General features: G+C 42.3%; 3 protein-coding genes across 15 annotated transcripts in view; all 3 read left to right on the top strand.

The window, feature by feature from the left end:
- The first annotated feature begins 591 nt into the window (after positions 1–591).
- On the top strand, positions 592–11,192 carry LOC110486209 (all-trans-retinol 13,14-reductase). Its single transcript, XM_021557638.3, has 11 exons — positions 592–1,241; positions 2,046–2,228; positions 2,852–3,093; positions 3,940–4,141; positions 4,332–4,529; positions 4,617–4,736; positions 5,443–5,581; positions 8,728–8,837; positions 9,497–9,666; positions 9,884–10,043; positions 10,176–11,192. Exons 1-11 carry the CDS (start codon positions 1,082–1,084, stop codon positions 10,319–10,321), a joined length of 1,830 nt encoding a protein of 609 aa, XP_021413313.2. The 5' UTR covers positions 592–1,081; the 3' UTR covers positions 10,322–11,192.
- A 900-nt stretch (positions 11,193–12,092) lies between these two features.
- On the top strand, positions 12,093–16,557 carry LOC110485156 (cyclin-dependent kinase 6-like). The gene is made up of 6 exons (XM_090194348.1): positions 12,093–12,277; positions 12,492–12,624; positions 12,828–12,995; positions 13,162–13,175; positions 13,458–13,590; positions 16,486–16,557. Exons 1-6 carry the CDS (start codon positions 12,093–12,095, stop codon positions 16,555–16,557), a joined length of 705 nt encoding a protein of 234 aa, XP_090050474.1.
- Positions 16,458–17,649, top strand: part of LOC110486206 (supervillin) — a 34,416-nt gene continuing 33,224 nt past the window's right edge. For 10 of the 13 annotated variants that reach the window (XM_090196289.1, XM_090196285.1, XM_036940907.2 and 7 more), the window contains exon 1: positions 16,458–16,553. The gene's annotated coding sequence lies outside the window, so the exon portion shown is untranslated. The remainder of the gene's footprint in view (positions 16,554–17,649) is intronic. The other 3 variants (XM_090196282.1, XM_090196279.1, XM_036940901.2) reach the window with 1 other exon arrangement.

Raw genomic sequence — 17,649 nt, 5'->3', positions numbered from 1 at the left:
TTCTGTGAAATGTCTCTCTGGAAGGCAACTCGTGCCCTAATTTCGTCCACCTTGTTATCTAGAGATTGTACATTGGCGCATAATATGCTCGGAAGCGGTGGATGGTGTACTCGCCTTCTGAGTCTGACCAGTAGGCCGCTCCATCTGCCTCTTCTGTGGCGACCGCTTTGTTTTGGGTCAGCCTCTGGGTTAAGATTCCATGTCCAGGGTGGAGGTCCGAACAAAGGATCCGCTTCGGGAAAGACGTATTCCTGGTCGTAATGATGCTACATTGACATCGCTTTTATATCCAATAGTTCTTCCCGGCTGTATGTAAAAACACTTCAGATTATCTGGGCTAACAATGTAAGATAAAACAAATAACTGCATAGTTTTCTAAGGACCTGAAGCGAGGCGACCATCTCTGTCGGCGCCATCTTGTTGCATCCCTGAAAGTGAACATCCGGCTTCTTCAATTGTGGGATCATTTGATACCAGCTACCGGGTGTAATAAAGCCCTTTTGTGGGGGAAAACTAATTATGTTTGGCTGGGCCTGGCTCCCAAGTGGGTGGACCACTGCCCAGTCATGGGAAATCCATAGATTAGGGCCCAATTCAATTATATCAATTGACTAATTTCCCTATATGAACTGTAGCCCAGTAAAATATTTGAAATGGTTGCGTTTATATTTTTGTTCAGTATATTTTTTGCTTATAAGTGAACCCTTTTCCTAACCTCAACCGAATCACCATAGCCTGCTACGTGAATGATCCTAACCTGCTGCGAAAAGTCAAATCTAACGTTATTCGACTAAAACTGAGTTTTACGTGCAGCCGGTTCATACGCCTACCCGGGCCAGTTTAATAGAATCCTCTCGTTATAAAATCTGGGAGAATGGGCGTTGTTCTTTTTACACTATTTAATAATCCCGATGTTCTTTGGCTGAAAACGACGGAGATACGACAAATACCATTAAACAACTGTGCTATCTGTCATGCGTGGGAGGGTTCCAAGTGGCCTGGAACCATTGCAGACCTTGTTCGCAAGCGGAAGTGTGTATCCACTTAAATTGAGAAGGTGCGCTGATTTATAATTCGTAAAATGTGGATCATTGTAGCAATCATTTGTGCTGCTCTAGCTGCATTCGTATACAATTATGTGTTCCGTACGTCCGGACCAAATCCTTTTGATATCGACACTCGTGAGCCGCTTAAACCACTGGTCACCCAAAAGAAGGAGAAAAACAAAGTTCTGAAGCAGGGTGAGTCTCGTAGACAAGTTTTGACGATCACCGATGTATGCACGAAATATAGTTTCCTATGAATATGTGCGCAAACACACCCTTGTCCAGTTTGTGTGTGTTTTGTTTCGAAAGCTATATCTTGTTGCATAATTCAATTGCTGTGTCGTTCACATGTATCTCAAGAGCATTCATTTGGAGTTGAAAGCAGGTCATGTAACTATTTCGTTTGTTAGAACCGCTGACAACGATTTCCTATGGCTACACTGTCAACTACAGTACTGCGTCACAAGCTGAACATTGCTGCTGTACTGCACTAGTGACTAAACTCATTGAAACGCAATCCACCCGCACTATATCACGTTTATAGCTGCTACACACACTTGTTTCAGTTCCACTAGCTACGTTTTCATCCAATTTGTTACAATTTTCATGCGAATATTCAAAAATCTGCATAAAACCACGACATGTGTTTCCATCAAACTGACTTTTTGCGGAGAAAAGAAAAAGGCTGTGCGTTATTACGTAGTGCGCACAGTTCATTTTACCGACACAAAGATCCCACCATGTCGAACGAACAAATTCTGTTTGCATTTAGGCCTACATAATTGTACTGCATTTGAATGTTTCCATGAAAATGCGGTCGTGACTTTTTTTTTCTCCATGGGTCAGGTAATTCATCCCCATGAAATGGTTTAGATGGAAACGTGGTTATAGGCTGTCTTAGCACAGTCCAGGGGATAATATTGCTGGAACACATCGTTATTTGTTTCATGTACGAATATTGTATGTTTTTTTTATTTATTTTGTACTCTTCCCAACCAGGTTTCTTGGCCAGTAAAGTACCCGAGAAACTAGATGCCATTGTCATTGGCAGTGGAATTGGTGGTCTTGGGCTGGCGGTGCTGCTGGCTAAGGTTGGAAAGCGGGTCCTGGTTCTGGAGCAGCATGATCGGGCCGGAGGCTGCTGCCACACCTTTACAGAGAAAGGCTTTGAGTTTGACGTGGGTGAGAAGGCTCTTATCAGTTGACCTTTCCTTACCTAGAAGGCAGCTATCAGTTTACCTTTCCTTACTCAAGGTGGTAGGTACCTTCCTCTACTGAGAGACGGTAGTGGCTATGAACCTGGTCTATTTCTATTGTTGACCTAAATCAAGGATGGGCAACTTTGATGGTGGTGGGGTTCTACATGGTGGCTTGCGGTTTTGCATATACCCACATCAGATAACCACACATGCAGACAGAGCCGGCCCTAGCCTTTTGGGGGCCCTAAGTGAAATTTTGCAAAACATTTTAGAGCCTGCCCTCCTAAAAAAACTAAAAAAATAACATTTTGCCATGGGATGTAGAGAAATTGTACGTAATGTATTCTACTGTTGCAACTCTCAACAGTAAGTTGAGACACCAACTTTTAGTTCCTAAAAAAACTGACCGCATGTCCTGACCGCATGTCCTGGGCTAGCCCTAGCCTGGTTTTGTAAAAAAAAAAAAAAGTGAGTTTAAGTGTAACACTGTAAATGCAAACTATTAATCAATAATACTGTGTCTTATAAGCCCATGTGATTTGAGCGAGACATCCTAAATACAAAACATTCTAATAATACAATCAATCAATCATGCCTCCACCTCAGGTATCCACTACATTGGGGACCTGTTGGAGCATAAGCCCTTCCGCTGTATGCTTGACCAGCTGACCAATGGTCAGCTGCAGTGGGAGCCGCTGGACAACCCATTTGACCAGGTGGTGCTGGGCCCTCCTGAGAACAGGCGCACCTACCCCATCTACAGCGGTAGGAACCGTTTCCCTGACGAGCTGAAGAAGTTCTTCCCTGGGGAGGAGGCGGCCATCGATGAGTACATGAGGCTGGTCAAGGTATGGTGCAGTTACGTGATGTCATCAATAACCTCATGTGTTTTTTTTTTTTTTTTTCTTTGCAACTCTGCCTAGAAGGCCAGCATCCTGGAGTCTCCTCTTCACTGTTGACGTTGAGACTGGTGTTTTGCGGGTACAATTTAATGAAGCTGCCAGTTGAGGACTTGTGAGGCATCTGTTTCTCAAACTAGACACTAATGTACTTGTCCTCTTGCTCAGTTGTGCACCGGGGCCTCCCACGCCTTCTATTCTAATTAGAGCCAGTTTGTGCTGTTCTGTGAAGGGAGTAGTACACAGCGTTGTACAAGATCTTCAGTTTCTTGGCAATTTATCGCATGGAATAGCCATCATTTGTCAGAACAAGAATAGACTGACAAGTTTCAGAAGAAAGTTCTTTGTTTCTGGCCATTTTGAGCCTGTAATCGAACCCACAAATGTCTATGCTCCAGATACTCAACTAGTCTAAAGAAGGCCAGTTTTATTGCTTCTTTAATTAGGAAAACAGTTTTCAGCTGTGCTAGCATAATTGCAAAAGGGTTTTCTAATGCTCAATTAGTCTTTTAAAACAATAAACTTGGATTAGCCAACACAACGTGCCATTGGAACACAGGAGTGATGGTTGCTGATAATGGGCCTCTGTACGCCTATGTAGATATTCCATAAAGTATCAGCCGTTTCCAGCTACAATAGTCATTTACAAAATTAACAATGTCTACACTGTATTTCTGATCAATTTGATGCTATTTTAATGGACCAAAAAAATTATTTTCTTTCAAAAACAAGGACATTTCTAAGTGACCCTCAAACTTTTGAACGGTACTGTATATGTCTGAATTCCATCAACAGAAAGCAGGACGCAGCGTTTGGTTCCTGTGTCTGCTGAAGCTCGTTCCTGTCCCCCTGGCCAAGTTCCTGGTGTACACAGGCCTCGCCAATCGTCTGTCGTTCTTCTTCCGCATGGCGTCTCGCAGCGTGACTGAGGTGGTCAACGAACTGACTGAGAACAATGACCTCAGGGCCGTCTTCAGCTACGTCTTTGGCACTTACGGTAGGCTGCTGTAGTTCCTGATAGTGGAGAGCATAACCACAGCCATCTCCAATGAAAGACTGCGTCCCTATGTAGTTCACTCATTTGTGCCATTTGGGGGACACGCTTTCCACATGGACCAAATTAATTGCATCTCTTTTTGTTGTGTGTTTGGTTTTATAAGACTCAATTTTGTTGTGTGTAACTGCAGGTAACATGCCCAAGGATGGCAGCTTCTCCATGCACAGCCTGCTGGTCTGCCACTACCTGACTGGCGCCTGGTACCCAATAGGAGGAGCCAGTGAGATCGCCTACCACATGATCCCTATCATTGAGAAAGCAGGGGGGGCCGTGCTCGTCCGCGCCCCAGTCAACCGCATCCTGTTCAACGACAACAAGGAGGCTATTGGTGAATAGGACTGGTTGATTGGTTGAAAGGTGAATTGGTTGATCACACAGATGGTCAGATTTGACCATCTGGTTCCCATGGTTTCAGGTGTGAGCGTGATGAAGGGTCAGGAGGAGATCCATGTGCATGCTCCAATGGTCATCTCCAACGCCGGCATCTTCAACACCTACCAGAAGCTGCTGCCCAAGGAACTCCAGGCCATGCCAGGTGGGTGAGGGTATTATGGTGTGGGTGTATGTTCAAGATATCTGCGTTAAAAAAACAACATAATTGTTAGTTGACACTTGTATCGATGCCGTTGTCTAGATGTTTTTTCCTAATCATAATGTTTCTATGACCTTGTGATGCCTAATCATTAACGCTGTAACAGTTCACCAATGGGCATTGTTCCCCGGTTCAAATGTTTAAGATATGAGTGCATCGAGACCCCAAACCGATCCAAATGTAGCATGCATCGGTCAGAAAATCGATTAAAATGTTACGAATTGCTAAAACACAATTGGGGGGGTAAAATTACAATCTTTTGTGACACTTGCTTCCTCTCATTCAGTGTCGGAACTACGTATGGAATTATGTTGACAGTCATTGCTCTACAAGTAGTTTTGCATAACTAACAACCCCTGGCAGTAGCCTAGTTAAACTGCACGCTGACCAATGAGGGGTAGGTTTATTCCTGATCATACACCATAGACCTATTCATCCCTTAACCACAGCTGCAGAATTTAATTTGAAGTGAATGTGTTTATGCAACTGTTAGTGCATTACATCGATATGTTCCTCTAATCAAACTGAATCGTTTCAAACTTAACGTATCGGAGCCCATGTATCTAGAAACCTATAGAATCCTCTTGAAAGGGAAAGACGCACATCCTTACTACTCATGAATGTTGTATGATTTTGTGATGCCCTGCAGCCATCCAGAAGCAGCTTGGTATGATGAAAAACGGGGCAGGAGGTCTGAGCATCTTCGTGGGCCTGACTGGAACCAAGGAGGACCTGGGCCTCAAAGCAGACAACTATTGGATCTTCAAAGAGCACAACCTGGATGAACTGTAGGTCCTTCCTCTCTCTTTGTTTAACCCTAGATGTTTGGCGTGTCCCCATTGGCCCCACTGTCTAATGACTTGTATATTTCTTTTAATTCACACCTTATTTGTCCTTATTAACGTACAGTTGAAGTCGGAAGTTTACATACACTCCACAAATTTCTTGTTAACAAACTATAGTTTTGGCAAGTTGGTTAGGACATCTACTTTGCATGACACAAGTAGTTTTTCCAACAATTGTTTACAGACCATTTCACTTATAATTCACTGTATCACAATTCCAGTGGGTCAGAAGTTACCATACACTAAGTTGACTGTGGGACTGGAAAATTCCAGAAAATGATAGGCTAATGGATGTCCTTTGAGTCAATTGGAGGTGTACCTGTGGATGTATTTCAAGGCCTATCTTCAAACACAGTGGCTCTTTGCTTGACATTATGGGAAAATCAAAAGAAATCAACAAAGACCTCAGAAGAAAAATTGTAGACCTCCACAAGTCTGGATCATCCTTGGGAGAATTTTCAAAAAGCCTGAAGGTACCACGTTCTCCTGTACAAACAATGGTACACAAGTATAAACATCATGGGACCACACAGCCGTCATACCTCTCAGGAAGGAGACACGTTCTGTCTCCTAGAGATGAATGTACTTTGGTGCGAAAATTTCAAATCAATCCCAGAACAACAGCAAAGGACCTTGTGAAGATGCTGGAGGAAACAAACAGGTTCAAAAGTATCTATATCCACAGTAAAACGAGTCCTATATCGACATAACCTGAAAGGCCGCTCAGCAAGGAAGAAGCCCCTGCTCCAAAACCACCATTAAAAAAGCCAGACTACGGTTTGCAACTGCATATGGGGAAAAATATTGTACTTTTTGGAGAAATGTCCCCTGGTCTGATTAAACAAAAATGGAACTGTTTGGCTGTAATGACCATTATGTTTGGGGGGGAAATGGGGAGGCTTGCAAGCCGAAGAGCACCATCCCAACCATGAAGCACGGGGGTGGCAGCATCATGTTGTGGGGGTGCTTTGCTGCATGAGGGACTGGTGCACTTCACAAAATAGATTGCATCATGAGGATAGAGAATTATGTGCAAATATTGAAGCAACATCTCAAGACATCAGTCAAGAAGTTAAAGCTTGTTCACAAATGGGTCTTCCAAATGGACAATGACCCCAAGCATAATTACAAAGTTGTGGGAAAATGGCTTAAGGACAACAAAGTCAAGGTATTGGAGTGGCCATCACAAAGCCCTGCCCTCCAATCCTTTAGAAAATATGTGGGCAGAACTGAAAAAGCGTGTGCGAGCAAGGAGGCCTACAAACCTGACTCTGTTACACCAGCTCTGTCAAGAGGAATGGGCCAAAATTCACGCAACTTCTTGTCGGAAGATCGTGGAAGGCTACCCAAAACATTTGACCCAAGTTAAACAATTTAAAGGGAATGCTACCAAATACTAATTGACTGTGTAAACCTCTGACTTGAACTGTATACCTGATGTGTTGCAAAGACTGACATTGTGTAAGGTCTTGTGGTGTGGACTTTGAGAGAGAAGTGAGTTACTGCGACATTACATAACCTATGGTACATGAGAGTGCGTCTAGTCATGTATTCTGTATTTCACTCCCCTTCTCTGTGTGCATCAAAGATTGTGCTGTTTACAGTAATCTGTTTGGTAACAACTAAAATGCAGTGTCGTCAAAACAGACAGTATCAGTACACACTCGCCACTCATCACTGCACTTATTTCACAACATGTTTGGAACCTCAATAGATATTCGCACTGTTTAACACGCATGGTCTACAGTGCATTTGGAAAGTATTCAGACCCTTTCACATTTTGTTACGTTACAGCCTTATTCTAAAACATATTAAATTGCATTCTTCCCTCATAAATCTACACACAGTACCCCATAATGACAAAGCAAAAAACTGTTTTTTTTATTTATTTTTTGTGCAAATTTATCTAAAAAAAAAAAAAAAAAACAATACCTTATTTACGTAACTATTCAGACCCTTTTCTATGAGACTCAAAATTTAGCTCGGTTGCATCCTGTTTCCGTTGATCATCCTTAAGTTGTTTCTACAACTTGATTAGAGTCCACCTGTGGTAAATTCAATTGATTGGACATTATTTGGAAAGGCACACGCCTGTCTATATAAGGTGCCATAGTTGACACTGCATGTCAGAGCGAAAACCAAGCCATGATGTCGAAGGAATTGTCTGTAGAGCTCCGAGACGACAGGATTGTGTCGGCACAGATCTGGGGAAGGGTACCAAAAAATGTCTGCAGTATTGAAGGTCCCCAAGAACACGGAGACCTCCATTCTTACATGAAAGAACTCTTTGGCCTGAATGTGAAGCTTCACGTCTGGAGCAAACCAGGCACCGCTCATCACCTGGCCAATACCATCCCTACGGTGAAGTGTGGTGGCAGCATCATGCTGTGGGGACTGGAAGACTAGTCAGGATAGGGGAAATATGAATGGAGCTAAGTACAGAGATCCTTGATGAAAACCTGCTCAGGACCTCACACTGGGGCGAAGGTTCCCCTTCCAGGACAATGACCCTAAGCGCACAGCCAAGACAATGCAGAAGTGGCTTCGGGACAAGTCCCTGAATATCCTTGAGTGGCCCAGCCAGAGCCCGGACTTGAACCCAATCTAACCCAACCTGAAAATAGCTGTGCAGTGAAGCTCCACATCCAACCTGACAGAGCTTGAGAGGATCTGCAGAGAAGAATGGGAGAAACACCCCAAATACAGGTGTGCCAAGCTTGTAGCGTCATACTCAAGGCTGTAATTGCTGCCAAAGGTGCTTCCACAAAGTACTGAGTAAAGGGTCTAAATACTTACGTAAATGTGATATTTCAGTTTTTTTAATATATATGTACATTTGCCAACCTGGAAAAAAAAAAAGATAACATTTTGCTTTGTCATTATGGGGTATTGTGTGTTGATTAGGGAGGGGGGACAATTGAATCCTTTTTAGAGTACTGTTGTAACGTAACAACGTGAAGGGGTCTGAATACTTTCCAAATGCACTGTATATGTGTCTGTGCCCAGATCCAAGAAGGGTGAAGTGTTCTTTACGGTAGTGTTAAAGAGCCTACAGTATTTTTACTACTCCCATTATCTGGATGTTATAGGGTTGTCACCTATCTGAAGGGAAACCGGGAGGAGTCAGCGAGAAGTGTGCCCCTCCTCTTTGTGGCCTCTCCATCAGCCAAAGATCCCACCTGGGAGGAACGATCACCAGGTACAGAAACAAGACTAGTGCTGGCACTGATTTTTCACCATACTAAAGGATTTAATTATTTCGATCCTTGGAACTGACTTGACTTATTTAAACCCTTGGCTCGTATAAGGAGCACAATCCATTGGCTCATGTCCTACATATTACTCGGTTCGAGGCAAGTTGTACCGGTTGAGGCTGCTCTCGCCATATTGGCCTGGGCATCTCTCCTCCAGGTGTTTCTGGGTCAATCCTTTCTTTTCCTGAGGGTTGCAGTGTTGGGTGTTAGGCCTCGTTCTAGTTTTATTCCTGATGTGAGACTGTTTTGTGATGTTTTTGTTATTTTTATTGTATTTACTTCATGGTAACACAGACAAGACAACAGTTAGAAAACTACAGAATTCTGTAGTATGTTGTCCTAGCAGGTACCAGATGGTGGCAAATGCCCTTTCAAAGTCTGTTCATTTGATTTGTTCCATTCTATTGACTGTCCAATGTTGATGCATTAGTGTTGCAACGTGTTCCTGGAAACAACCTGCTTGGTCTCTTGATCTACACCATACCAAAACATCTTGTAACTTAAGACTTATTGGAAATGCACACAACTAACGGTATCCGATGCCATCAGAATGAAGGCTGAACAGGCGTGTTTCAACTCCTTTTCGTTTCCCTGTTCTTCACAGGCAAGTCCACCCTGAGTCTGGTGAGCTTTGCTAACTATGAGTGGTTTGAGGAGTGGAAGGATGACAAGGTGACCAACAGAGGGACTGATTACAATGAGCTGAAGCAGATCTTCTGTGACTCGATTCTGGAGGTGGTGATGAGCGTCTTCCCCAAGATTACCAGGGACAAGGTAGAGCATTTGGCCCGTTCGTACTAAACTCTGGTAGAAAGCCTTGTCCGGGCAACTTAACATCTCTATGGTGGATGCGCTAGTAAGCTGTAACCTAGACAAGTTTCTTTTTTTCATTTTGACAAATGATGTAACCTGATACCTCGATGGAAAGTAGTATGCATTGTGAACAGGGCATCGACATCTCCCATTTCTCTCTCTCTGTGTCCGTCTTTAGGTTGAGTTCATCGAGGCTGGAACACCCATAACAAACACGCACTACATTGGAGCCCCTAAAGGGGAGATCTATGGAGCAGACCATGGCACAGCTCGTTTCAGCGCTGAGTGCAGTGCCACCGTGAGACCCCAGACACCCCTGAAGAACCTCTACCTCACAGGTCAGTATCTTATACGGCTGATGGGGTCCATGGATATATCAGAGAGAAGCTATAAGTTTGACTTCAGTATTACTAAAGGTCTATATCGGCTCTGGTTTCTACTGCGTGCTGATGTTTGTGTTCTGTGTGTAGGTCAGGACGTGTTTGTGTGTGGCTTTGCTGGTGCGCTGGCTGGGGCTCTCACCTGTGGTTCTGTCATCCTCAACCGTAACCTGCACCTGGATACCATTGCTCTGGCCAAGAAGACCAAACGTGTCGACACTAAGAAGTTGGAGTAACACAAGACTGACCACCTCCCTCAACCCGTTGTGGCTTCGGGTGAAGTTTCCCTTAGGTACAGATCTAGGATAAACTTCCCCTCCCCCAATCCACATTAATGGGGAAAATGCTTAACTGACCCAAGATCACCATCTTAGGGGCAACTTCACCCAGCTCACTGAAAGCTTTAATAACACAAGTCCAGGGGACAGGCTTCGATCTCTGGTCCTACAGTCAACGTGGTGAAAAGATCCCTCAAGACGGTTACTGTGTGTTTGAGGGTGTGACTATTCTAATCAATGAGTGAAGAGAACTCTGCTCTCTCTCTCACTGTTGAGGGAAAACACATTTGAAAGTCTATGAATCTTTCTGTGGATGCTATCTGCATCAGATCTGGGAAATGAAGTTTACAACCAATCGACCTTTGAAAATGATAGCCCAGGGATAGATAGCTTCTTTTTTTTCCATTGTGTTTTCATAAATCAAGTGTGCAGATGGATGTGATTTAATACTAAATATTTTCACTCTTAATATATTGAGAACAAGTGTTGGGTGGAGTAGATTAAGTTACCAATACTTTTGATACCAGTACCAATAACCACTGCAAACATGTTAATAATTTATCAGTACTCAATATACTGTGGATGGATAACAGTGGCTTCTGTCTGAGTTTTCAGACGGTCTTCCAACCAGCTATGATAAATTCACCTATGCAATAATGTTGGGTGAAAAAAAAAGCCATGACGCAACAAAATTGTGAACCAGGTTTAAAAGCTCTATGCTGTAACTCTAACCACTGTAAATGTCTATTGCCTCCATTCGAACACAGATGTAAAGACTGGATTGTTTTGAATGAACATGCCTTGAGTTATTAAACATTGAATACAAAAATATCTTAATGCTGATCATTGTAAAAATGAATTATTCCACTCTGTAAATGTATGGGGGGGGGGGGGGGACTTTGTAACAACAATGCAAACTGTGATAATGAAGGATTCATCAGAGATAGAATAGATTTGTTTCCTAACCTTTTAGTCATTTATCATCCCTTTAGAATTCTATTGATACTGGTATCATGGCTGGCCTGGAATATTGTTTGATTTATTATAAGTCAAAATGCATTTACCATTCTTTCATCAATATCCCCAGGATAAACGTGTGTATCTACAGAACATGTCCATAATGTGCAAGACATGAGGATGGAACATGCACAGAGGTCTCCAGGACCACGTTTGTCGGACATGATGAGAGATCTGATTAGTTGAGAATAAGGGGCCGTACCAGAATGTTGTCCCATAATTTATGAGCGTCTTGAAAATGTATATATCTGCAGTTTGGTGTGAGATGGTAAATTAATCACAATTAATTAAATATTAGCTAAGTATAGCTAACCACACATTGCACAAAGCAGCTTTGAGATGCCATTTTGGTTAGCTAGCAAGTGGTTGCTAGGTCGGGCTGGAGGAAGATTGCTGGCTACTTAGTTAGCTTGCCAGCTGCAATGCATAAAATCGGTGTCTTGTGTAAAGCTTACTAAACTCTTTAATTAAGTTCACTCTTGCATAAGTACTTCATCTAGCTAGGTAAAAAAGTATCGTAAATGTCTTGACCCCCCACACACAAACACACATATGAACAGTGGCTAATAGTAAAAGGCGTATGCAAGTGGAAGCAGTTCACATCACTGTCCAGTTTATTACTTGACCGCTTGTTTACAGGCATTTACGCATTTATTCCATCCTAGTTGCATCCAAATTCGAAATCGGCCGGTCATGGAGGTCAATGGGTGCGATGAACATCAGAATGAGGAAATACTTGCAGAGGGGTGAAGGCGCATATGGCAAAGTGTACAGGACCAGAGAGGTATGCAATCAACAGCGACTTGTAGCGGTGAAGAAGTTGAACATACCCGGAGACACGGAGAGTGGGATTCCTGCTTTCACGATCCGGGAGGTAGCGCTCTTGCGTAAGATCGGGTATTTCAACCATCCCAACATTGTAAAGTAAGTTAATGTTTCTGTTATTAAATTATATCGGAACATTTTTGCATAGCCTTGGAATAACACATAATGGTATTTGGGGTTAAAATCACTGTGATGGTGTTTTATAATTGTATACCATGGTGTCATGCCATTTCATTAACATAAATGGTTCACAATGATTGACCTTAATTGCTGATCTTACTGAAAGGTTGTTGGACGTATCTGCTGGTTTGAAGAACAGGAGTTTGGACCTGACGCTGGTGTTTGGGTACAGAGACCAGGACCTGTCTACCTTCCTCACCATGGTCCCCAGCACTGGACTGAGTCTTGACAAAATTAAGGTGTGAATTAGCCCCCTTTACATACCTGCATCTGAAAAAAACCTCAACGACTCCAAAGCACTCCATTAAGAATTAGTATAACATTTTACGGTACTATTTTTTTTACAACTTTTCATGCCAGATGTCCTCATATCTTGTCAGAATAAGCCACAGTCAGAGAAAGTGGTTGAGCATTGCTGTCATGCTGCTTCCTGTCTGTACAGGATGTGGTGGTGCAGCTGCTGCAGGGGCTGGACTTCCTGCACACCAACATGCTGGTGCACTGCGATCTGAAGCCGGAGAATGTACTGGTAAGTAGCCGTGGAGAGGTGAAGATTGCTGGCATTGGGCTGGCGTGCATCTACACCTATCACATCGCCCTTACACCCTGTGTAAGTCTACAGAGTAGAACATCCTCCTTTCAATGCACAATCTGTTCAATTGTCAGTGCCATTGTCCCCCAGCCTAACTAAGGTAAAGGAACTATGCATAAAAGTAAAAAGTATCTTTCTATGTCCTATCCAATGTCTCAATCCTCTCTCCTCTCTCTCTCTTCAGGTGGTGACACTGTGGTACAGGGGCCCCTGAGGTGCTGCTCCACTCTGGTTATATGTCCTCCGTGGACATGTGGAGCGCCGGCTGCATTTTTACCAAACTATTCCTTTTGATACCATTGTTCTGTGGAGACGCTGACGCTCAGCAGCTCCAGAAAATCTTTGAGTGATTTTTTTTCTTCTACCGTGCCCAACTTTTGATCGGTCGTTTATGATAAAAGCATTTGAATAATGTATGAGTTGTGTTTTACCAGTGCCTTGTGTTGGGGTTGTGTCTGTGCTCTTTCCCATGTCCCACAGGGTGATTGGCTTGCCCAGCGAGGAGGACTGGCCCAGGGAGAGCCCCATCTCCTACACCTGTAGTTGGTGCCCCAGAGACCCCTGCACCCAGCTCTTATCCAACCTGGGCCAGGAGGAGAACAACCTGCTCCTTGTATGTACAATATACACATTTTGAATCATGTTTCTGTTACAAGGCATTTTCCTGAGTTAATGAATCATTGAAATTCTATTGTTCTTTTAAAGCACAATGTCTAGAGTTCAGCCCGGCCAATCGCATCTCAGAGCTTCCAGAGTCCTCTCCCACCCTTTACTGGTGTGCGCCTGAGTACTCACAACCTGGCACGATGTGGAGAGAAGAAGGGAGAGCTGGGACAGAGGTTCATTCCTAGCCTATAGAACACTGAGGCTTCCCGTACCACAAGATGTGATGTACCTATATCAAAATGTAGAATTTTGGAATGGAAATAAAAAGTAAGTGAAAATATTTAAAAGGTAAATCTGCAGGTTAAGCAATAAAGTGGGCGCCCTGTCACTGTTTTGGTTAAAAAAAAAGTTGAGGGGTGGAAAAATTGAATCTCAAATTCATAGACAGAGCTAAGGATGCAAAGACTGACCATGCGTGATATCAAAATTATAGATTTAACCATGTTTTAAAGCTATATAGTGTTTGTTTACAATTACCTTATTTACAAACAATGGAGTAAAACAGGCTTATTAGTTGGGCTCCGATGGGGTACGACAGTTGAACTAAGCTAATTAGGTATTAAGTTATATTCTTCAACAATCAATGGGTATATATCATCAATTTAAAAGTCAAAACATTTATGTAGCATTGCCCCTTTAAAGGTAATTTGTTCAACATGAATTTCCAAATCTCGATTGGTTTTATCTGAAATGCATTTCTGAAGACTAGTTTCGTGTTTTGAAAAAACACATTTATATCAAGCGATGTAGAAACTGCATGGCATGAAAACCCAAAGTGGAAGGAAAAGGAAAGTTGACAGTGATTTAAATTACAACAAATATATTGCTTTACTACAACAAATTTCATAACAAAGTTTATAGCTAGAATCCTTAGTTGCTACATCCATTTTTTTTTTTTTTACTTATAAAAGAATAATATATAACCATTCATTTTTGAAGAATATAACTTATAAATACCTCATGAGCTTAGTTCAGCTGTAGTACCCCATCAGAAACCAAAATATAAGCTTGTTTGACTCACTGTTTGTGAACGATGTAAATGTAACCTCAAGACATGGGTAAACTATAATTTTTACATCAGAGATGGTCAGTCTTTGCATCCATCTTTGAATTTGAGAGTGGTTACATTTTCCCCATGCCCATCCTTCAACTCTTAACCAAAACAGAGGCATGGGTGCCCACTTAGTTATTGTTTCAATTTTTTTTTTTATGCGTTGTTGATTGATTCGTTTTCCACTCTGTATTTGATACCAGACGGTCAGAATGCAGAAACGAGCTGCTAGAACAAAATCTTAATCATTCAGAATGTGTGCGCTTTCATTTATTACTGAGGGATATTGCTGCTGTTACAAGTGCTATTATTAATCTCAAGTTGCTGCAAGGGAATGACACTACTGTATGAGCATATAAGTGAATGCATTATTTTATTTTTATTGTTCCAAATGCACATTTGGTTCTTTATGGCCCTTTTTTATTTCATATATATATTCTCTGTTTAGATACTTGGAAAGCTCATACCTGTACACAGGTTTTCTTTTTAAGTTTTGAGATGCCATTTTAATGTTAGGTTGCATTTTTTTCAGGGAGAACATTCTGCGATCTTGTTTTAATTGAGCAAATGTAAATTCATTTCATTGTGAGTACTTTAGACAATGTTACTGTTTTCATTTCATTCATTCTATTGAGCAGCACCTGTTAACTGTTATTGGATCTGGTTTGATATTCGACCCTCATCTTATGTCATGTTTCAAAATGTCTGTTGTACTAATTTGTATAAGAGACATGGCTATAGGTTTATCCCACCTCCACGATGGCCACACAGGGTCAAGTGCAATCATGTTTATAAGGTCAGATATATTCTTAATGTTCAAGACCTGAAGTGGCCCAAGCTAGAGTATGAATCAAACTTCAGACTTCCTCTGGCCTACTGTGACGGTGTTATTTTAGAAGTTCTTTGGTCTCTTCAGATGTGGGACTGCCAGTGCTGCATCCTTCACGTGTTGCCTAATTTGTGCAAAGGCCTCTGTCCTAGCTCTCTGTTCTGATCCCCCTTTCAATGTATTCTGGTCCTTCTACCCAGTTAACTTAAAGGCAGAGTCAGCGATATCACGTAGATGTACAAAGTAAACAGCGTAGTGGGTTAATTTACGCAAGAACTAAGAGCATTGGAGCGCAATGCTAAACTTCTCCAATGTTTTGGTCCCGTGGCTACTACGTTGTAAGAGTGTGATGCGAACCTGTGCGCAAGCGCAGATACTATTTGAGAAGTTTTGCATCAGGCTTATCTTGCATCTCACTCATTGCACTGTTTGCGTTGCTGTTTGTGCAAAGTCATTTCGGTGACTACCTTTAAGTGAAATGGCAAAGTGCCTGTTTGGGCACTCGAGGCAGTGTTCTATACTGAGAGGTGGTAGGGTACTTCTCCAATTTGTTTGCCTTACGGTATTTAGTGATAACTTTCAAACAGTTTAATTTTATTCCTGGGTCCTATTTGGATAAATACAAGTGTCTTTAGGGTTCAAGTTATCTTTATTCAAGCGTATCTTGATCCATGAAATGGCCAGACTTGACATTGTAGATGTATGTAGCATATGTTGTAGCAAAGAAATAAAACAAATCCAATCATAGCTTAAGAAATAGAGATGACATTGCTACTAACTTTATCTGCGCTATTGACAGTGTGCTGACATTTGACTGGTTCTGTCAATTGCCGTCTATAGCCCGCTCAGCGTTGGCCCCTGCATGTGGCATGCAGCAGCGCCTGGGCGAAGGGAGGGGGTTATATTTGTAACAGGGACAGGCTGCGCTCGCCGTAAATGGGCTTCCACGCTCTCTGTTGCAGCGGCGCACAAATGCCCAGTCCCTGCTGTTGTTAGTGACCATAGCCGGTCCCCTACGATTCGAGTACATGTAAGTACCCTAGCAAAATTCCTTTATGTAGCCTTCTAAAACAAAACATGTTGAAAGCCAATTTACAATGGGCATTGTTTAGCTTTTCGCTCATTGTAAATTACACCGTGAGTTTTAGTGCGCTTTCGGCACAACTAGATTGATTCGACTCAAATAAACTGACACAGTTAAGGACATGGTTAATTTAATTAATTTTAATTTAAAGTCCAATTTGATCTATTAAACAGTTAGTTAAAAAAGCCTCACCAGTGCGCACGAGTGGCAAGGAAAATAGACCCTCGAATTGTGTCCATTACGCGTCAGTTACTGACAAGGAATTATGTCCCGAATGCAAGGTCTTCCCCCAGTTTTTTTAAATTAATTGACATGTGGTATCAAATAGTGATTATACTCTGTTAATAGATTTGTAATATCAAACTGCAGAGCGACTTGGTCGGCCTCATGTCTTTATCTTACCAAACATTTGATGTTTGTTGCCATTGCGCCTTCTTGAATGCATTGTGGCTGATGTCGAGGGTGGAAGTTAGAGTGGGCTGGCATATCAACTAGGACTGAACTATATGTACAGAAAGGGACAGTGATGTCATGTCATCATTCATACTCGCATGTAATCCATGTGATTTAGGCTAGATCTTTTGGATGCCGTCCGGCATTGGTGAAGCAAAATATTCCCAATTGTTCACACGTGGACATCATACAGTAAACAGCTGTTAATGTGTCACATCATTCCAGGGGCGGAGGTGTGGGTTACAGTATGAGGGGTGGAGGAGGAGAGCTACAGCTGCTCTAGAGGCATTATGTTCCATAGTGTACACAAGTCCTAGAAGCTGCAGTTGTTATCATTTCTAAACTCAATTAGAGTGTATTTGTATAGGCAAAACTCTGCCATGGCCCCAGTGATAGCAGCATTCTGAGCTATTTAAACCCAGAGCATTTTATTTTAAATAGAAGGCTCTGGTTAAATCTATCCCTAATTCACCTGCATCACATGTCCATTGTGTCCAGTGATTATCTAGAACATGGGTACAGAGAGGTAACACCCCTTAAGCCTTCCGCATGCTTCGGTTCACCGCTCGCATTCTCCCTCAATAGACCT

This window comes from Oncorhynchus mykiss, chromosome 13, assembly GCF_057628025.1.
Source record: "Oncorhynchus mykiss isolate SJ-2025 chromosome 13, ASM5762802v1, whole genome shotgun sequence".
In the NCBI taxonomy this organism is placed as follows: Eukaryota; Metazoa; Chordata; class Actinopteri; order Salmoniformes; family Salmonidae; genus Oncorhynchus; species Oncorhynchus mykiss.
The sequence above is the reverse complement of the archived record's forward strand: the minus strand, read 5'-3'. Positions and strand labels throughout refer to the sequence as shown.